General features: G+C 42.8%; 1 protein-coding gene across 1 annotated transcript; it reads left to right on the top strand.

The window, feature by feature from the left end:
• Positions 1 to 369: 369 nt before the first annotated feature.
• HADH (hydroxyacyl-CoA dehydrogenase) lies at positions 370 to 20,363 on the top strand. The gene is made up of 8 exons (XM_030450275.1): positions 370 to 559; positions 9,785 to 9,913; positions 11,264 to 11,421; positions 13,317 to 13,443; positions 14,198 to 14,287; positions 15,407 to 15,479; positions 17,891 to 18,007; positions 19,012 to 20,363. The coding sequence occupies exons 1-8, from the start codon at positions 422 to 424 to the stop codon at positions 19,128 to 19,130; spliced, it is 951 nt and encodes a 316-aa protein (XP_030306135.1). The 5' UTR covers positions 370 to 421; the 3' UTR covers positions 19,131 to 20,363.
• The last annotated feature ends 1,783 nt before the right edge of the window (positions 20,364 to 22,146 follow it).

The raw sequence follows: 22,146 nt of genomic DNA, 5'->3' as shown, positions 1-22,146 counted from the left end.
TCTCTGGAAAGAATTTCTTCTTCATATCCAGCCTAAATTGCCCTTGGCAGAGCTTAAGCCCATGTCTTGTCTTACTGACAGCTGCTACAACCAACCTGGCTCCAACCTCCTGTCAGGAGTTGTAGGGAGTGATGAGGTCTCCCCTCAGCCTCCTCTCCTCCATCCTCTCCAGGGAGGATGTCGCGATGATCACCTTAATCGTGACGGGTTCCCCGCTAAGGCCATCGCTGCCTAACCCGCCCCTCTCCCGGATTGTTAGGTAGCTGATTATTCCCATTCTTGCTCCAGAAGCTGAAGGCTTCATGGCGCCTCTCCCCTCAGCCGGGCCCAGGGGCGGAGCGCGGTGCTGGCCCCGCCCGGTTCGGCTCAGCCCCGCCGCTCGTAGCCTCTCCCTCCGCTCTCCCCTCCACCCACCTTCGCCATGGCCTTCGCCACCCGACACTTCATCCGCGCCGCCTCCTCCTCCTCCGCCGCAGCCGCTACGGCGAGCGCCAAGAAGCTGGTGGTCAAGCATGTGACGGTCATCGGAGGAGGCCTGATGGGTGCCGGTATCGCCCAGGTGAGCGCGGCACAGCTCGGTCCGGTCCGTCCCGTCGTGAGGGGAGGCGGCGGCAGCGCCATGGCGGCGGTCAGGCCCCTTCGCGTCCCGATGGGGTCCGGGGCTCTCCGGGCTTCGGGACCGCCGGGGGTAGCGGGAATCGTAGCGGAGCTCAACCCTCCCCCCGGGAAGGCTTTGCTGGCAGGCGCCGTGGGTCGTGATCTGAGGTGATCAGGGACCCCTTCCCGCCTTCAGGCTGTGAGGGGAGCGCTGGTACCGCCCGCCTCGCGCCGGTACCGCCCGCCTCGCGCCGATGCTCCTCCTCGCGGCCCCTTCGCCTCATAGTTTGCGCTGAGAGCTTTGCCTTGGAGGCTGTGAGCCCGGTTCCGAAAGCAGCGCTCTAACCTTGTCCCGGGTGGGAAGGAGAGGGTGTCGGTGAAGGTGAAGCGGGTGGTGCCTTCTCCGGTCCAGTTGAGGAGCGTCACGTGCCGGTACCGGTGCCAGTTTGCTGTCCCGGCCGGGGGCCTCTTAGAGGTGCGCGGCGGGAGCGGTGTTTTAGCGAAAACGACACGAAACTTCTCTGGAGGTTTTACGGTCTGTGTCCAAATCGGTTCATACTGTGATTTTTAAGAATTATTCTATGTATTTTTTTTAAATTTTGTTTTTTTTTAATTTTTTTTCTTTCGCCTCCGCATTTTGACGTGAGGAGCAAGGGCTGGGCTGGGCTGGCTCTGAGGGGGCGAGTGCTCAGCCAGGCCAGAAATCCCACTCCCCAAGGTCCAGTTCGGTGCCTCTAGGCACAATCCACCCCCCCCGGTCCAGTCCAGTCCCTTTTTCCTCCCTTTTCCCCCCCATTTCCTGCCCCCCCTCCACATTTCTGTGTGTGGGATGTGTGCCCATGTCACGGTTTAACACTGACCCGGCAATTAAACCGAATAACAGACGCTCTCTTTAATCTCTCTCTCCCCTCAATGAAGAAAGGAGAGAGAATAAGGGAGAGAGACTTATGGGTTGGAAACTAAACTACACAACTTTAATAAAACAGTAGTGATAAATAGGTAAAATTACTAAATATATACAAATATACAGGAAAATGGAAACCACATTCCTCCCCCCTTTCCCCCAATAACTCTCACGTCACCACCGAGGCTGTAGGGCAGCCCTGGGAAAGTCCAGGCTGGACTCCTGGAGTCGGCAGCAGTCGGGAACCGGAGGCAGGAACACACAGATATGGGCTGGCACGGATCAGGACCACAGGCAGATGAACAGACAGGATCCTTCCAGGATGCCAGGGAGGAAGGGAAGCAGGAAAAGATCTGGCAAAGATCTGGCTCGGCCCACGTGATGCCTCAAATTTATACTGAGTGTGACGTATATGGGATGGAATACTCTGTTTGGTCAATTCTGGCATCTATCTTGTCTGATCCTCCCTAAAGGAGGGCTCAGGTGGGGCCTCTGTGTCCTCCTGGACGGTAAAATATTTTCCTCAGAGCAGAAGAAAGCAGTGTCCTTGGCCCTGCATACCAGTCTCTAGCAGTAACTATAAACATCAAGTGTTATCAGTCCTAGAAGCACATACACTGTCTGAGAAACTTGCTGTTAATTTCAGCAAATGCAACTACTTACAAGGGACTTAGCTAAAAGCAAAAGTACAGAAACAGAAAACCACCTTTATCCTGGCCCAAACCAGGACATTCCACCCCTTATTCCATACCATTTGCGTCATGCTCCAATCATTACTAACTCTTATCCTTAAACACATCTATACACAAATTATTACTATCTCTCAGTGCTAAAATTCACTAAGTAATTCAGTCTACAATTGCAGATGTTCATCTATTGTAGCAGATTCTCAAAAGAAGGACCAGTCTTCACAGTTCATGTCCATGGTCCACAAGTTGCAGGTTGCAAATGGTAATTTCAAGGAAGTTACTGGATGCCAGCCGATGAACCTAGTTCTGGCTTCATCACCACAAAACCATCCTGAAAAACACTCATAGAACACTGTTAGTTTATGCAACAGTTCACATAACAGTAGTTATGGTGGGATACAAGTTCATGACTCCCAAAGAGTCCATGCATTAATGATTAAGCTAGACAAACAGAAATTAGGAATTCTCACCTAGTGTTAGATTCCCTTGTGGTACACATTGTACTTCTCCATCTTTCATCATCACCCACCAAGTGTGTCCAGGCCCTTGAGCGAAAGCAACCCCACGAATGGGTTTACCTTTGCCCGAGGCAGGATAAATCCAAACTGTTTTCCCTAGCAGATTCTTCTCATGCACCACAGGCACTTTGTCCCCATCTACTGTGTGTAGAAGATCTGACTGAGCAGGACCAGCTCGATTGATGGAACCCCTGGTATTAACTAACCAGGTGGCTTTTGCCAAGTGCTTGTCCCAATTTTTGAAAGTTCCACCACCCATTGCTTTTAAGGTAGTTTTTAACAGTCCATTGTACCTTTCAATTTTACCTGAGGCTGGTGCATGATAGGGGATATGGTATATCCACTCAATACCATGTTCTTTGGCCCAGTTATTTATGAGACTATTTTTGAAATGAGTTCCATTATCTGACTCAATTCTCTCTGGTGTACCATGTCTCCACAAGACTTGTTTCTCTAGGCCCAGGATAGTGTTTCGGGCTGTGGCATGAGGCACAGGATATGTTTCCAGCCATCCTGTACTTGCCTCCACCATTGTAAGCACATAGCGCTTACCCTGGCGAGTTTGAGGCAATGTGATGTAGTCGACTTGCCAGGCCTCCCCATACCTATATTTTGACCATCTCCCTTCATACCATAGAGGTTTCAACCTTTTAGCTTGCTTAATTGCAGCACATATGTCACAATCGTGGATAACCTGCGAAATAGAGTCCAAAGATAAATCCACCCCTCGGTCACGAGCCCATCGATATGTTCCATCCCTGCCTTGATGACCTGAAGCATTGTGGGCCCATTTGGCCAAAAACAGTTCACCTTTATGGTCCCAGTCCAGATCTATTTGGAACACTTGAGCAGCCTCATCTGCTCGTTGGTTGTTTCGATGTTCCTCGGTAGCTCGATATGAAGGTACATGGGCATCTACGTGACGCACTTTTACATCAAGTTTCTCTAACCTAGTAGCAATGTCTTTCCAGAGTTCAGCAGCCCAGATAGGTTTATCTCTACGTTGCCAGTTGTTTTGCTTCCACTGCTTTAACCAACCCCATAAGGCATTTGCTACCATCCATGAGTCAGTATAGAGATAAAGTCTCGGCCACTTTTCTTGTTCAGCAATGTCCAAAGCCAATTGGATGGCTTTTACTTCTGCAAATTGACTTGATTCACCATCTCCTTCATCTGTTTTTGCAACTAGTCGTGTAGGATTCCATACAGCAGCTTTCCACCTTCGATGGCCTCCTACCAAACGACAGGATCCATCAGTGAAAAGAGCATATTGTTTTTCATTCTCTGGTAGCTGGTCGTATGGTGGGGCTTCTTCAGCCCGTTTTACCACTTTTCCTGGTGGCATTCCAAAGTGTTTGCCCTCTGGCCAATGTGTTATTGCTTCTACAATTCCTGGACGATTAAGTCTTCCTATCCTAGCTCTCTGTGAGAGTAAAGCAATCCATTTACTCCAGGTAGCATCGGTAGCATGATGGGAAGATTCTCTACCTGTGTACATAAAACCTAGTACAGGTAATCGTGGCACTAGGAGGAGCTGTGCTTCAGTACCAATCACTTCCGAAGCAGCTCTAACTCCTTCGTATGCGGCCAATATCTCTTTTTCAGCGGCTGTGTAGTTGGCTTCGGAGCCTTTGTAGTTTCGACCCCAAAATCCTAGAGGTCGGCCTCGAGTCTCTCCTGGAGCTTTCTGCCAGAGGCTCCATGAAGGACCATCACCTCCATCTCCGGTGTAAAGAATATTTTTGATGTCTGGCTCTGTTCGAATTGGTCCAAGGGCCATTGCCTGTACAATCTCCTGTTTAATATTCTCAAAAGCAGCTTGTTGTTCTGAGCCCCATTTAAAGTCTTTCTTCTTCCGGGTAACCTCATAGAGAGGTTTCACAATCTGATTATAAAGAGGAATATGCATTCTCCAGAAACCAACAGTTCCTAAAAAGGACTGAGTTTCCTTTTTGGTAGTTGGTGGGGCCATAGCAGTTATTTTGTTAATCACGTCCATTGGGATGTGGCGACGTCCATCTTGCCACTTAACTCCCAGAAACTGTATCTCTTGTGCAGGTCCCTTAACCTTGCTCCTTTTAATAGCAAAACCAGCCTCTAGGAGGATTTCAATTATCTTCTGTCACGGTTTAACACTGACCCGGCAATTAAACCGAATAACAGACGCTCTCTTTAATCTCTCTCTCCCCTCAATGAAGAAAGGAGAGAGAATAAGGGAGAGAGACTTATGAGTTGGAAACTAAACTACACAACTTTAATGAAACAGTAATGGTAAATAGGGAAAAATTACTAAATATATACAAATATACAGGAAAATGGAAACCACATTCCTCCCCCCTTTCCCCCAATAACTCTCACGTCACCACCGAGGCTGTAGGGCAGCCCTGGGAAAGTCCAGGCTGGACTCCTGGAGTCGGCAGCAGTCGGGAACCGGAGGCAGGAACACACAGATATGGGCTGGCACGGATCAGGACCACAGGCAGATGAACAGACAGGATCCTTCCAGGATGCTGGGTGAAGGAAGGGAAGCAGGAAAAGATCCGGAAAAGATCTGGCTCGGCCCTCGTGATGCCTCAAGTTTATACTGAGTGTGACGTATATGGGATGGAATACTCTGTTTGGTCAATTCTGGCATCTATCTTGTCTGTTCCTCCCTAAAGGAGGGCTCAGGTGGGGCCTCTGTGTCCTCCTGGACGGTAAAATGTTTTCATGCAGAGCTGAGCAGTGTCCTTGGCCTGCATACCAGTCTCTAGCAGTAACTATAAACATCAAGTGTTATCAATCCTAGAAGCACACACACTGTCTGAGAAACTTGCTGTTAATTTCAGAGAGACTTAGCTAAAAGCAAAAGTACAGAAACAGAAAACCACCTTTATCCTGGTCCAAACCAGGACATCTTCTTACCTTTCTCGTAGACTTCCTTTGCTGAGTCACCCCATACAATGATGTCATCGATGTACTGTAGATGTTCTGGAGCTCCACCCTTTTCCAAGGTATCATGGATCAGTCCATGGCAGATGGTAGGACTGTGTTTCCACCCCTGGGGCAGTCGATTCCAAGTGTACTGGACACCTCTCCAGGTGAAGGCAAACTGTGCCCTGCATTCTGGTGCTATAGGAATAGCAAAAAATGCATTAGCAATATCAATAGTAGCATACCACCTGGCTGCCTTTGACTCCAGCTCGTACTGAAGTTCTAGTATGTCCGGCACAGCAGCACTTAGTGGTGGTGTAACCTCATTCAGGGCACGATAGTCCACTGTCAGCCTCCACTCTCCATTTGGCTTTTTCACTGGCCATACAGGACTGTTGAAGGGTGAATGAGTCTTGCTGATCACTCCTTGGCTCTCTAATTGCCGGATCAGCTTGTGAATGGGGACCACAGCATCTCTGTTGACACGATATTGTCTACGATGCACTACTGAAGTAGCAGTTGGCAGACGCTGGTTTGTAGTTCTCAGCAATCCCACTACAAAGGATTTATCTGAAAGGCCAAACAAAGTATGCAGCCATTCTGCATTCTCAGTCTTAATAGCTGCAGTACCAAAGGACCAGCGGTACCCTTTCGGGTCCTCGAAATCACCTCCCTTGAGGTAGTCTATGCCAAGGATGCACGGAGCATCTGGACCAGTCACTATTGGGTGTTTATGCCACTTTATTCCAGTGAGGCTCACATCAGCCTTCACAATAGTCAGTTCTTTAGATCCCCCCGTCACTCCAGAAATAGTGACGGAGTCTGTGCCTTTCTGATTCGATGGCATTAGGGTGCACTGTGCACCAGTGTCCACCAAGGCTTTATACTTTTGTGGCTCTAATGTGCCAGGCCATCGAATCCACACAATCCAATAGATTCGGTTGTCCCTCTCCTCCACCTGGCTGGAGGCAGGGCACCTCTAAGCTTGAGCACATACAGCATTGTCAGTATGTGCATTACTGGAGCTTGCATCCCCAGTACTCACACCTGATGTGCAGGGATCTTGAGTCACCAGCATTTTTGGATTGGGTAACTCTACACTGGAGACTTGAGCAGCCATCTTTTTAGAAGGACCTCCTTTTGCCTTTGGCTTACTTATCAACTCAATCACTCGGTCCTGTAGGGCAGCAGTAGGTTTTTTGTCCCACTTTTTCATGTCCTCCCCACACTCACACAGGATTACCCATAGGGTCCCTCTTGCTGATTTCTGTTTCTCTCGATTCTGTCTCATAGGAGGGCGTCTCCTCTTAATGGCTGCAATGCGGCGTCCTCCGTCTGTCTGAGGAGAAGGGGGTGAATGCCATTCCTCAGATGCTCTCTTAATAGCTGAGACCCAGGCCCGACAAGGGGCTATGACAGCATCTTCACACTCTCGTACAGTTTTAATCACATCACCCACAGTTGTATCTGTCTCTGCAGGAACCCATAGCATTACTGATAGTGTATGATTAAAAGGTGGTGGTGCAGCATGCACAAACCTTTGCATCATAGGTTTAGGGCATGGTACATGATAGGGATCTTCAATGTCATCATTATTGTAGATCACGTCTCGCACAGCCAATTCTTCGAGATACCTGATAGCTTTTCCAAGGTTGCGTGCTTTGATCTGTGGGCAGTCTATCTCCTCTTTATAGGGATATCTCTCCTTTACAGCTGACAAGAGTCGTTTCCACAGGCTGGTAGTTCCAGCCTTTTCCCCAAATGCCCGATCAATACCTGCATCTTTGGCCAGGGATCCCAACTGCCTGGCTTCCTTCTGAGTTAATGTTATGGTAGCAGCCCCCTCATTCCAGCATCGGAGTAACCAAGAGAGAAGTGGTTCACCTGGAAAACGGCTGAAATCTTTTCTCAGAGTACGCAAGTCTCTCATGGAATAGAGCTGAGCAGATTCTGAGTCTGAGTCCTCATCTGACTCTGCACTAGCTGCTCTACCTGGTCTGGGAGGAGAGCCATTATCCTCTATTTCCTCTATCACCTGGTCATCTTGTTCAGACTTGGAAGGGTTACGGCTCGTTTCTGATTTCCCTTGTTTTCCTTTTCTCCTAGTTACGGGGTTAACAAGTAACTGTGTGGGCTGAGGGGGAGAGGCTGAGGCATCTGCAGCAGTGGCAGCAGCAGGGCTTGTTTTCTGAGCAGCAGCAGTGTCTGTGGGAGTAGACACAGCAACTGGAGCTGAAGCAGAAACACTGGCGATGCTGGCCGGCCTTATCTGAGTTGTGCCCTTGCGTGAGGGGGGGCGAGAAGCGGCTGGGGAGGCAGGAGTGGGGGTGCTCTCTGTACGAGGAGCAGCTCTCACTCTCCGAACAGCAACTCTCGGCCTCCGAAAAGGCATACTCAATCTCATTACTGTGGTTTTTGTGTTACTCCTCACCAATATATGAGAGAGATTAACAACACCCACTAAAAGATTGAGAGATGAAATGCTACTGTTACTAAAATCAGGTGGAGTCAGCCCAAAATACGATGGAATGGTATAATTTTCCAAATTAAAACTGGGAGTGTAATTACCAACCAAGTTTTTTATCTCTGTATGAAACACTACTGCACCATGCACCATGATATACACCAGTATTGAGGACAATATTGCAATGATGGTTCTTAAGCAGCTCTTACGAAAGACAAACCACAAAGTAACAGCAATTCCAGCTGCGAAAAGACAGATTGCATACCCTAAATACCAAAGATATGGCACGATTGGTTTAATCTCCAACCCTGTGAAATTTCCAAAGAACAAGGTCTGATTCCAGCTCAGGAAAGCCATTCTTTCACTGGAGTTGGAATTCAAACTGTTCAGGCAATTTAGTCAAAATTTAAACTGGACTCGAGCCAATTAGCTCGGGCCCCACGTTGGGCGCCAATAAATCTGTCACGGTTTAACACTGACCCGGCAATTAAACCGAATAACAGACGCTCTCTTTAATCTCTCTCTCCCCTCAATGAAGAAAGGAGAGAGAATAAGGGAGAGAGACTTATGGGTTGGAAACTAAACTACACAACTTTAATAAAACAGTAGTGATAAATAGGTAAAATTACTAAATATATACAAATATACAGGAAAATGGAAACCACATTCCTCCCCCTTTCCCCCAATAACTCTCACGTCACCACCGAGGCTGTAGGGCAGCCCTGGGAAAGTCCAGGCTGGACTCCTGGAGTCGGCAGCAGTCGGGAACCGGAGGCAGGAACACACAGATATGGGCTGGCACGGATCAGGACCACAGGCAGATGAACAGACAGGATCCTTCCAGGATGCCAGGGAGGAAGGGAAGCAGGAAAAGATCTGGCAAAGATCTGGCTCGGCCCACGTGATGCCTCAAATTTATACTGAGTGTGACGTATATGGGATGGAATACTCTGTTTGGTCAATTCTGGCATCTATCTTGTCTGATCCTCCCTAAAGGAGGGCTCAGGTGGGGCCTCTGTGTCCTCCTGGACGGTAAAATATTTTCCTCAGAGCAGAAGAAAGCAGTGTCCTTGGCCCTGCATACCAGTCTCTAGCAGTAACTATAAACATCAAGTGTTATCAGTCCTAGAAGCACATACACTGTCTGAGAAACTTGCTGTTAATTTCAGCAAATGCAACTACTTACAAGGGACTTAGCTAAAAGCAAAAGTACAGAAACAGAAAACCACCTTTATCCTGGCCCAAACCAGGACAGCCCAGCAGCACAGTTGTGTTGCACTCCCTATCCTGGGAACACAGGGTTGGCCATCCCGTATGTCACCTGCCAGCCTTCCAGCTTTGGTCCCCAAAACCTTTTTTCCTTACAAGCTCCCAGGATAACAATTATTTGCTCCTTTCAAGACAGTTTTTTATTCTCTAGCCATAGCTGCAGGAATTCAGCTGCCTCCAGCCACAGGTAGCATTCTGCAGGCAGCTTTGAGGAAAAATGGATTTCTTTTTCCTTTATCCCTTACCCTCTGCCCCAGCTCTATGCAGGTTTTTATGATTTTTCCATTAAAGAAGCTAAATATTGACTCATTGTTCTTTTAGCTGTCTTTTGCCTGATACATTCCCTAGTGTATTGCCTGCCCCAGCACAAATCAGTAGGGTTGGTGGGTTTGTTAACACTAATGTTGAATCATTTTGTTTTAACTTTCAGGTTGCAGCAGCCAGTGGCCACACTGTGGTGTTAGTAGACCAGTCAGATGACATCCTTAAAAAGTCCAAAAAAGGAATTGAAGAGAGTTTGAAGAGACTGACAAAGAAGAAATTTGCAGATAAGCCTGAGGTTGACATCTTCTTTATTTCTCTAGGAAAACTTGGGAATAAAAGCTACTATACTTAAGTTCTGATAATGCTTACAGTTATGCATAATAGTACATGTTAATTTTCTGTCTTAAAAAGAAGACCTTTTCCAGGGTTCATTTTTCTTTGATTCAGGATGGTTGCAAAATATCTTACTTTATTTTTTTTTTCCTTTGTAGACTTGAGCCTTGAGATAAAAACTTTTTAAACAGATTCTAAATGTGATATGATGCCAAATTATTAATCCCAATTTAATAGCAGTCTAGTTCTAAGCACTTAACCTTGTAAAGTGCCACGTTAGTTCAAAAGTGAATAGTAACAAAATTGTCTTTATAAGGACTTAATAAGACTAAGGAATCTTTTTGGTTTTTTCCTCTCAACACTTGTGCACAGGATTACTGCAAAGAAAATGAGAATCCAGTGTAACTACCTGGAATAAAATGAACTAAATACAGATACTCACTGTGGATCAGTTGATATATCTAAATCCTAAGGGTTATTTATTACTATGTTTCTTCTTTAAATTCCACAACAGTTTCAATTTTTCTTTTGATTCATATTGCCAAATATAATATATATGTTGGTGTTGATGGTTACCATTATGAATGATGCAGCAGAAAAAGGAAAGAAAAAAGGCTTGGTAGCATGAGGGAGTACAGAAGCAAAAATATACCAATGCCAGGATAACCACAGCATACATACATCATTATGGTACATCTTTTAATCCAAAATAAAATTGTCCACATGATGCCTGGACTTTATATATGATATTATATTCTAGCATGCTTCCAAAGTATTGTAGTTCTGCTTGATTTCTGTCCTCAAAAACTATATCAGTGATTGGCAGACTTGCTAGTCAGAAAGCAGTTTTTTTTCCTTGCATTTGCACTCTCATTATAGTGAGTGTAGGCCATTTAATTTTCTGAAGTATTAATGAACTAGAACATGCACAGTTCATAGGGGTGAAACCAAATAATCACTGAATGAACACAGTACAAGGGTTTGAGACTGAAAAAGTTCCCTTTTGGAGGGCAGGTCTGGGTTATCTTAGAAACTACTAATTGGCCAACCAGTTGCTTACTGAGACTCTTATGCTGAAGGTTTGGACTGCAGCAAATAATCTCCCTAAAGGAATGAATGAAGAGGTCTTCTGTTTGCTTCAAAACTGATTTGATTGGCTACTAGGATAATTTTGTCATTGAAAAATATTTAGAACTTTCTCACTGATTTGGAAATGTGGCAGACTGCCAGAATTTTGCAGTCTTAAAACCATTTCACAGCACATAGGGGATTTTCATATGAGAATAAATTGAACTTCTTGGAAATGTTTCAGGCTGGTGCTGAGTTCATTGAGAAGACCTTGAAGAACCTTACTACTAACACAGATGCACTGTCAGTGGTCCACAGCACAGATCTGGTGATAGAAGCCATTGTGGAGAACCCAGAAATTAAAAATGAACTCTTCAAGAGGCTGGATAAGTTTGCTCCAGAGTATGTGTATTTTTCCTGTTACCTTTGTATCTTCTGTTTTGTATTCTTGCACTGTTAGTTCTTCATTTTCTCAATTGTTTGTTTTGTTTTGTTTTGTTTTTAAGAAACAAGTGTTTTTCTCCCTTAGACTCCAGATCATCAAGTGGTGCAGAGCAGTTGTTGTACCAGATGTGTATGTTACAAACATTTTGAGCTGTGTTCACTGTGTTTATCTACTTGTTTCATTACTTCATTTGATGTGTTTTCAGGGATGTTTAGGCATACATTTCATTCAGCTGCTCAGCTGGTTCAAATCTAAATCCAAATGCAAATGCATAACAGTAGAACAAGCTTACTCTGGTACACATGGTGAATGTATGTGTTCCCATATTTTTATATATATATTTCATATATATTTGTACATGTGTGTATGTGGTCATAGCACCAAGCCAGCCAAGCATTTGGATGATGCTCTCAGGCACAGGGTGTGATTCTTAAGGTGCCCTCCACAGGGACAGGAGTTGGACTCAATGACCCAGATGGGTCCCTTCCAAATCAGCAGATTCTGTGTTATGATACTGTCTTGGTTTGGGCTAGGATAAAGGTGATTTAGGTGATAAAGGTGACAGATATTTAAGTAAGGAATTGGGATGATCAATTTTTTGTTTGCAGTGTGCTGGATCTGGTCAAGTTTTAAGTCTCAACCTCTTAGCCCTAAATCAGCTCAACAGTGACTTATGTTTATGTTACAAGAGTTTGGAAATAGCTCACTGCTGGCTGTTTTGTCTGAGGTAAAAGTGTAAATAATTTCTTTGCATGCACTCACTCAGTTTCTTACAGTCCCTGGAACGTTCTTTGAACCGTATTTTATAACTGTTGGAAGTTATTGTTGAGTTGTATCCAAACCCAAAAATGCTTTTAAGTGCTGAGCACGCAGTCTCAGCAGCTTGATCCTTGTAATGGATGACTCAGGATCACAAGACCTTGACTGCTTGCAGGTTGAGGTTTTAACTTGTGCAGCTAAGTTTGGGGGTATTGGCTAAGAGGTGTTCCAGACTGTGTAACTAAGAAAGTAGGCAAGCTGAGGCTTCACTAGATTGTCAGGGGAGAAAATATGTTATCATCAGCTCATGTCAGCTGATGTCAGGGGAGATTTTCAGATTGTCTCATATGGTTGGTAATCATAATTAGGTACTTATGCAAACAACAGATGAACACAAATAGCCATGCCATGAGCACAGGGTAACTTGCCATTACCCTTAGTCAGACAGACAAAAGTAAGCAGCTGCCTTTGGCAATTATCAGATTACCCTGTCATGATTAGATTATGTCTTAAGATCTGTGTGATTTTGTGTACCCTTTGCAGTGTCCTATGAATGGCAGTTCTTATGTTTTCTCTACTTCTTTTTTACATCAGCTCTTTGCTCTGGTGGTAGGTTTGCTCATCACATTGATCACTGATGCCATCACTGATCATTATAAAAATCCAAATAGAGTTCAAATTTTTCTTAAGGCTCCACAAACCCATATTTGACTTGGCAAATGATTTGGTTTCCGTAGATCTTTAAAGGATTAACTATAAAAAAAATACTACTACGTTTGTAGGATTGCTGAAGGAATTACCTGGAATAGATTTGGGGAATAAATAAAATTCTTCCACTTAGTGTCTTTTTTTCTGTTGCATAACTATTCACCATAGTTATTTGGGATTCAGAAGCTCACACAGCCCCTCCAGTAGTTATCTCACTATTGCTGTACTTAGACCCTCAGCAAAGGGGCTGTGATAACCTGCAGGGATATTTCTGAGAATTGTGTGGCTGGTTAGCCACTGATGTCTATTTATGTTCACCAGTCTCCTACTGTCAGGCAAATAGCTGTCACTTATGCAATCCATATGTTTTTGGTTTTTTTTCCAGGCATACAATATTTGCAAGCAACACTTCATCCCTGCAGATCACACAGCTGGCTAATTCAACAACCAGGCAAGACCGGTTTGGTGGTCTCCATTTCTTCAACCCTGTGCCTTTGATGAAGCTTGTGGAGGTACATGTCTTACAACAGCATCATAACACACACTGTGGCACAGCAGTGCAATTGTTCTGTTAGATGAGAGAAGCAGATCTTGGTTTGCAGCTCTTTTGATCCAGAATAAGCTGCCTGTAGTGGTAAGAGGGTGGTGGGTGCAGTCTCTGTTGAGGGACAGGTTGAAGAGGCAAAGTCTGAGGCTCTGAAGTTCTCCACTGAGCTGCCAGCACTTGCTGTGTTCATTTCGGGTGCTTGGGCAAGTTGCAAAATAAGGAACTACTGACAGCTTAAACCAAATCATCTGATGACTGACAGAGGAACCTGATTATTACCAGTGTAGAAATGGATGAGATGAAATCTTGCTCCCTTCTGCCTTTCAAAATAAAGTCAGTCATGTTTGTTTCAGTGTTCCAGATGATTTGTTTGCAAGTATTCCAGTATTCCCCAGCCTTTAAGGAAATGTGAAAAAAAGTTTTTATACAACTCTTCAGATGTCTTTTCTAAACATACTTCTTTTGGCTACATCATACAATTTCTAGTAACACTAGAAATTGCAGTGCAAAGTAAGAAGTACACTTAACAGTGTATCTGATCAACTGATTTCTGTGTCTGATCCATATATATCCACTGAAGCTGTTTTTTGCACTACAAATATTGTGTGAATTTCTGGAATAATGTTCTGTGTCACAGTTTAATCATTGCTGTGCTCTTTGCAAATGAGTGATTCTGCTTGTAAATGTGATTTTGCTCTCCCCATCTTCCCTCTGCCCAGGTCATCAAGACTCCAATGACCAGCCAAAAGACTTTTGAATCACTTATGGAATTCAGTAAAGCAGTAGGAAAGAGTCCTGTCAGTTGCAAGGTGAGTATGTTTTGATTGCACAGTGTTCAGAAGTTCTGTTCTTGAAAACTGCTAGTTTTAAGGTGGTAGGTTTCAGTAGATGGAAGAGCTCTTCATGAATTTCCAGGCTGCTTTTTTTCCCCAGTTTTTCCTCCCTATTAAAAGCCTGTTGACAAAGAAAACACACAGATTTACCAAAAATTCCTCAAAGCAGAGTGACTCTAGGCTTCTTCTTTAGATCAGCAAGACTCACAAATACCAGGATTTACAGTTTTTGGTTTTTTACTTCCAGTCATGCAGAAGCCTGGTCAGGAGCTTATCTTTAGCCATGCTAGAGACAAAACTGATACCTCTTGTACTGTGAGGCAGTTGGCTGAATCCTCCATGGTGTGTGCTCATTTTTCTCAAGATTGCAGTAACCAGACCCATATTAATCTTCGTTGCTTTGCAGCTTTGATTTTTTTTCTCTAGAGGAACACTCTAAGCACACTTTTTTGGAATCCATTAAGTTGTGGTCTGGATAGCCTCATGCAAGCTATTGCCTTGAGTTTCACAGCCCCCAGGAGACATTTGGCCATAAAAAGTAGAGCCTGTAATCCAGTAGTTACCAGTAATTCAGTGTCTGGATGCTGGACACTAGTTCTGGCTGTACTGCTGAGTTGCTCTGTGGCCTTAGTTGACATTTCTCCTGTTTCTGTCACAATTTTGCAGTATGTAATATGCAGAAGGTTGGGTGAATTATTTATATAAATTATCTTGTGTGAAGGGTAATGTAGTCTCCATGCCTGAACCTTTAGGGAAAAACTTCTTTTCCTATCTTTCAGGAAACTCTCTCAGAAGAATTTTGCTAAAGAGAAGGCATTTGCCAACTGGCCCCATTGAGCTGTTTAAAGCCTAACCCAATTTATTGTTCTCAGTCATGATGAATATTTGTTTGCCATTCCTTCTTTGTGAAATTCATCTTTTGTGTTCTAGTACCGAGCAGATAAATCAGATGAAAAATGAAGTTTAAGAGAGTACCAGAAGCTGATGGTTCAACAGGGGACTTCATCCACTTGTTTACAATTTGTCATGCAGCATTTTGAGTGTAGTACTGATAAAGAATGTTTATTCAAAATCCTTTTTTTTTTCTTTTTGTAGGATACTCCAGGATTTATTGTGAATCGTCTCTTGGTGCCTTATATGCTGGAAGCTGTTCGACTCTTTGAGAGAGGTACTGGCTGAGATATTGGCTTTGGGGAATGCTGACATATAACACTGCAAAATGTTACATCCCATTCAGAAAAGCTTTGGGGTTCCCTCAACTTTTGGGCCTTAAGGGCTGGAAATGAATAATGAACATTAACTATGAGCCAGTATAGGGATTTTGAAAGCCCTTGTACTCGCTTTGAAATGTCAGTGTATGCAGAGTCAGAGGGCACTGGTTGCTTGTGTGGGAAGTTTCTGGTGGTGGAGAATGTTTTTGGGTTTGGAGATAGTTTAGTGGCTTTGTAAAAATATCCACTCCAGCTAATCACCCCAAGAGGCATTAATGAAAGCAATTGAAAATCCCAGAATGGGACCATTAGCATGGTTTTCCTGAGTTCACTTACATTGGGCTTGTGAAATAAAATGCCAGTTTTCAGATGAGGTAAGTGGTCACACTTTGGTACTTGCATATAATGGTTTGGTTTAACTATTGCACTATGAGCCCTCCTGTTCAGTGTCTTTTTTTTTAACATAAGGTTCTTTACAAACTGCCATCTCACTGATGGTCTCCTTTATATGGATGCTGAGGGTAGATAGAAATAATCATGAATCCCCAAGGATCTGATGAATATTTCAAAGCATTGATAGTTGTTTTGAGAAAGAAACAACCCAGTAATGCAGTGGATAAAGAGAAAATTATGGAGTATAATTGCTTTTATTTCAAGCTTTGCTCTGTGCTACTAAGAATGTAATTTGAAACATTTTGTTCTTGAAATCACTGCTTTCTTGCAGATGAAAGCACTCCATTATAAGAATTCCACCAAATGTGCTTTAAATATTAAAAATGTCTTTTATAGCACATGGAAGGGATGGTTTGATCTCCAGAAAAAAAATATAAACCAACACACTTGTTTATCCATCAACAGATGTACTTAATTACATCTCAAAGGGAGAAAAGAGCAAATTTAGTGACTTGAAAGGCAAAGACATGGATGCAAGGGGGCATTATTCTCTTAGAAATAAGTCACAATTTTAAATAAAGTGTAGGGTTGTTCCAATGTGTTTAAAGGGGTGCCTTTATTAAGTGACATGCATCATTGTGTGTGTTTCAGAAGACAGTAGCACTTTTAATTTAATGTAGAAGAAACCAGTCCTTGACATTGTGTGTTAAAATCAACTTGCTGCCTAAACAAAACAGTATTTTGATTCCATCTTTATTCTGTATGTATTTTGCTCAACAGTGTATTTCCAAACTTGCTGAAGTTCATTTATGAATTTTTAATTCTACCAAAATCTATTTTAAAAGTTGGTTATTGTTTTGAAAAGCTTTATGGCTGTCTTCTAGTTCATAATGGCAATTGTATCAGGTTAAGTTTGTATCATTTTCTTTGCATTCTCAAAGTAGGCAACATGAGCCAGATTGTCATCCATATTAGTATGAAACTGGATCTGAAACCTACATCATCCATATTAGTATGAAACTGGGTCTGAAATGAGTATGAAACCTGGTAAACCCAAGCACTGAAATATCATTTTATTGGGTCAGCCCTTCTGTTTGTCTTTAAATGTGGGCTTTGCCAAGGCAAAATACCTTTAGTATATTAACAGTGAACTAAGCAGGGGGCATAGTGTAAATATTGATGTCTGGTGGTCTCTACTGCCCTGTTCTTAGTGGCTCCTTAGTAGAGATGCTCAAGGAGCTCTGTGTCCTTCTTATGTTGGGGGCTCCAGAACTGGACACAGGACACCAGGTAGGGTCTCACAAGAGCAGAGTAGGGGGCAGAATCCCCTCCTTTGACTGCTGTCTGTCTCAGGTCACTCCTATCTGCCACCTCTGATTCTGGTGGATACCTTCCAGTGAAAGTTGCTGTAACCAAGCATGTTACCCAGCTGCTACTGCTTCTTTCCTCATGTCTGCTTTGTCCATCAGCTGGGCATCACTGGCCTCCTGGCTGTTGTAGAGTAAGAACAACTGTCCTGTGCATCATTCAAAAGCTGCTGCTGTTTTCATGAAACTGAAACTGAGATCTTTCCTTACTTGCACTCTTCAGCTGCCTCTAAAATCAGTTCTTGGTTCTTTGTAGTGAAAATTTCCTCCTCCACTCTGCCTGGCAGATTGAGCATGGTGGCTGTGGCTCCATCAGTAGCATAGTGATCTAGAGTGAAATGCAAGAGGAAAGTAGGAAAATGGAAAGCAGGCCTGCGGGGCTTTATTTATTTTTTATTATTATTAATTTTTGTGTGTTAGTGAGAGAGAGGTTCAGCTTTATACTCTGGCATGTGTATGCTGACTCCAGTTTTTGTGGTTCTGAAATGTGCAAAGGTTTCTGTGAAGAGCTGCACCAGGGTGAAATAACACCCTGTTAATTATTTATAAGAGGTACCAAGTAGATGGGGAATCTGCTCTGTTCATCAAACTGTCAATCTTTTCTCTAGGAGATGCATCAAAGGAAGATATTGATGTTGCTATGAAGCTTGGGGCTGGTTATCCCATGGGTCCATTTGAACTGCTGGATTATGTTGGGTTGGATACCAGTAAATACATTATAGATGGTACTGCATGCTTATTTTCTTCCATTTTTTCTCCATTTTGGCCAAATTGTAGATGAGTTTTCTAACAAAAATCTGACTTTTAATTACTTTAAACTGGATGTTTCTTGACATAGCCTTTTAACAGTTGAGGAGAAAAAAGGAATGAGAGTGAAGCTTGAAATGCTGTACAAATACAGCATTTGTACTGTGTGCCTGTGCCCTCTGTACCTGGGGACAGAACAGTGGTGGTTTTGCTGATTTCATCAAGTTCCAGGGAAAAAATTTGGAACTTTATATAATTAAAAAGCATCAGTGAGGAAAGGGACATGTGCTGAATGTAAGAAATTCTGATGAAAAGCAATGAATGTGGAGACTCCCTGTCCTTTTTCTGCCAGCCATATCTTCACTATCAATTAATAGGAAACCCAGTGTATACCTTAAAGATGCAATGATACCATCTCCCTTTCACTTAATTTGAAAAGTGGATGAATATCAGCACAGTAACAAAGAAACCCCACGTAGCTGTTGATGGCTTGTTGATGGGTGTATTATTTTTCAAAGTGCAGCTGAAATATTCTCTGAGGCAGAATGTAATTTTCAAAATGGCATTGTCAGGGCAGCATCTTGCTTTTAGCCAGTGCTGTTGGGTTGTTTTATATTGTTCTAATTGCCCAGCTCTTCACAGGTAGAAAAGTAATGCCAAGTTTAATTCCACTTGAATTTTTTTTTTTTGGCATAGCCTTTGTTTTATTTCCTTGTCCTTAAACTGTATTTTTAAAGTTCTCATGAGTTTTTGAAGTATTTGTAAATCATCAGTTGTGGAGATTATGAGGTGTTCAGGTAGACAGTGCCTAAAGACTATAAAGACATCATCATCAGCTCACATTTGTGCTCTATGAAGCTGTGTTGAAGGGAATCTAAAATTCCAATTTTCCTTCAGTTTTCTCACCTCTTAATATTTTTCTGAGGAGATGGAGGTGTAAATGGAACTGTTACTAATTCATCCACTTCTTTTCTTCCCCCAGGATGGCATTCATTAGAGCCCAACAATCCTCTCTTTGCACCCAGCCCACTGCTGAATAAACTGGTAAAAGAAAAGAAGCTGGGTAAAAAGACTGGAGAAGGATTTTACAAATACAATTGAACTCCAAACCTCAAGAGGTGCTAAACTATGTATGCTATTCAGCATTGCCATATTACTGGTGAATTCTGTTTAAACCTGCCCAAGGATGGCAGAAGCTGCATTTTAGAACATAAACTCCTTCTGAATGAGTGATTGCACTAGTTTATTCCTCTGGTGAGAGCTTGATTTGGTAGATTTATTATTTTCTTCTAATTCTGAAAAGCTTTATATATACAGTGCCTTCATGCAAATGTTGATTTGTCAGGTGCAGGACAGAATGAGAAGTGAATTTATATATTTGAAGCATTATTACATTTAACAGGGGAAAAAAAAATCCTGAAAATAACCACACTTTCTTAAAAATAAACTTTTCAACAATTCTGTATTGAATGTCATGGCTTGCAGTCGAGGTGCTTTGTTGTAGTCCACTGGGTGGCAGTCTCTTTTCAGTCTGGGAAATGCAGTGACAAAAGGCAGTAGAGTGGTTTTGTTAGAATTTAAGTGCAGTGCTAATCTGTAGGTGTAAATTAAGAGTGCCTTGAACAATACTTTTTTGAGTTACTTTTGCACTTAAAATCCTGCTGTGGCAGGCTGTGAGCTGGACAGAAGGTTCCCAACACAGCATTTAAAAACAGAATTCATTATTTGTGTCAGGATTTTCTGACAGTTTCAATTACTGGTTGAGGGCCTTCTTCTGCTAGGTACCATAGGAACATAATGAAGAGGTAGTTTCTATTCTGAAGGGCCAAATACATAGATTTGTTTTTTAATTAACAGAGCTAGGTAGCTGGTGAAAACTTCAGTCTGCTCTCTAGAATCTTGTAAATTGGCTTTATTTACTGGCTGTTCATGTAAAGTGTCATTCTTACACTATGCTCCTGCTGTAGTTGAGTATTTTGGAGGACTGACATTGGAAGCTGTGTTGTAAAAGAATGGGCACCAGAATCATCTCAGGAGTGCTGCAAATCCTGCTTTTCTCTGAACACTGTCAAGCCAGGTGGGCATGAGGGTTGGAGTTCCATAGCCTTCTTTTATTCTGTGTATTTTGGATCTGCAAACCAAGTGCTTATATATATGTTTTAACTGAAGAAATTACAAATAGTTCTTTTGCTCTTAAGCTGCCTCTTCCTCCCTCCCCCACTATCAAATTCAGATTGTATGTAAAGAAACTGAACCTTGCAGATGTTTCTTTCCTTTCACATGGTTACACAAGAAATCTTTGAGTGGAAAATAAAAATTATTGGTTTATTTGGTCCTGGCTCCTAAGTACAGATCTTCTGATTGCAAGTTTTTCGTCAAGGCAGTCTCTTTCCTATACTAATATATGGTTAAATTGAATTCCCTTCCTAAAATACAGCTCATTTCTTGCATCTGAAGTCTGTTTCACTTTAAGTTTCTTAGTTCCTGTAATTCATGGTAGTAACTGCAAGGCTTCAGAACTGTGGTTTTCATTAGTAATTAAAAAATGGAAACGTGTGCTACTCTTGTGTCTCTAAAAATGCTGCTTGTTTTTGTTATAAAAATAGTTAGGCAGAACTGGCTTGATGCTGCTTCCTTTACTCAGAAAATGGTCCTTATTATTAAATTGGAAATGCTTATGTTTATAGCAAGGCATAGGGTATTTAATCTTAAACGTGCAAGCTATTTTTCACTATTAAATGCGATATTTTAGAAAAACAAGCTTCCTCTAAAACACTGGTTTCCTTTCAGGAACTCTCAATGCCTGAAAGAGGTATTTGTAAGTTTGGGTTGTTACTTCAGAAGAGACTTCTTTTTCTCAGTAGCAAAAAGGGTACATGCAGAGGTACTTCAGTGATGTGCCAGGGTGTGCAGAGATGAGGTAAAGGGCCATAACTTTGATTAGTTTTCTTTAAATCTAGATCAGAACACAAGGAATTGAATTTTATTATAATTATCATAATTTATCATAATTTAATGATGAGGCCATTGAATCAAGGTAAACCTTTTCTTTCACTCCTCAGTGAGGAGATGTGGAGAATGTAGAAGTCCCTTGGGTTCAAGAGTTTGATGAAATTGGTCAGAACCTAAATAGTTGTTCTTGATTTGTACAAGTATTTCAGTGGCTTTGATAGCTTAAAGATGTGTAGGTGGCTTAAAGAATGAGTAGTGAAACAAAGTAATTATCTGTCCCCACCTTTCCCTCAATAAAAATGATTTTCCAGCCCTTGCTATCTCTGTGACTTGCTGCAGAGGTACGTGGGCCACATTCCGCTGTATGTAGTGTTGACAAGTGAAGAGGAACCTCCTGCTAGCCAGTACTTTGGGCTAGGATGATAGATTCAGCTTGCCCTCAAAAGTCAGCTCCTCCTGAATTTTTATTAATAGGGGAAAAGAGATAGTGGGGAAAAAAAGGGATAGAAGAGAAAGGGAGAAAGGAATTTGTTTTCTCTCAGTGCCTACTTTTAAAACCTTTAGTTTTTATTATCCTTTTTGTCAGCAGGCCTTACAGATTTAGAGCATTTGTCCCACTTTGGTCACAGCTTTGAGATGTAGAGTTGCCACAGCTTGAGGGCAGCTTGACAGCCAAGAGCTGAGGAGTCAGATGTGAGCCCAGCTCCTGCAGCTGGGAAGATGGCTCCAGATTCAGCATCTGGGTCATTTCAGCTGCCAAACGTGCTCCATCTATGGTCACCCTGGCTGCTGGTGTGACTGGGGAGAAGACAGGAGCCCAGCAAAGTTTACAGAGGGAGCTGGAAGCAGAATCTTGCTTGGCCTGGAGGAGGATGCTGTGCACGAGTGGCTTCTGGAAGTGTGAAGTGCAAGAGGCAGCAATGTATTTTGATTTGAAGAGGAATTATGTGTGTAGAAGTTAAATTGGTCTTAGCTCTAACAAATTGAATGCTCTCCATCAATGGCACTGAGCATAATAATGTTTGTTGAATTTAAATGTCCTGAATTTCTAAATCTGCATCTGGGTTTGCAAAAGCCATTGAACTTTTCCATTCTATTACTGTAGGAGATAGTAATTTTCACAGAAGGCAGGGATATCAACTTGTAGAATGGATTTGAATCTGGA

The sequence above is a fragment of the Calypte anna genome, chromosome 4A, assembly GCF_003957555.1.
Source record: "Calypte anna isolate BGI_N300 chromosome 4A, bCalAnn1_v1.p, whole genome shotgun sequence".
Classification (NCBI taxonomy): domain Eukaryota; kingdom Metazoa; phylum Chordata; class Aves; order Apodiformes; family Trochilidae; genus Calypte; species Calypte anna.
The sequence above is the reverse complement of the archived record's forward strand: the minus strand, read 5'-3'. Positions and strand labels throughout refer to the sequence as shown.

What these genes read in the sequence shown, in the direction of transcription:
- HADH (XM_030450275.1), top strand. Translation starts at nt 422, where the DNA reads ATGGCCTTCGCCACCCGACACTTCATCCGCGCCGCCTCCTCCTCCTCC. An exon ending in TGGGTGCCGGTATCGCCCAG is followed by an intron (nt 560 to 9,784) that starts GTGAGCGCGGCA and finishes TTTAACTTTCAG; the next exon opens with GTTGCAGCAGCCAGTGGCCA. An exon ending in TGTTCGACTCTTTGAGAGAG is followed by an intron (nt 15,480 to 17,890) that starts GTACTGGCTGAG and finishes TCTTTTCTCTAG; the next exon opens with GAGATGCATCAAAGGAAGAT.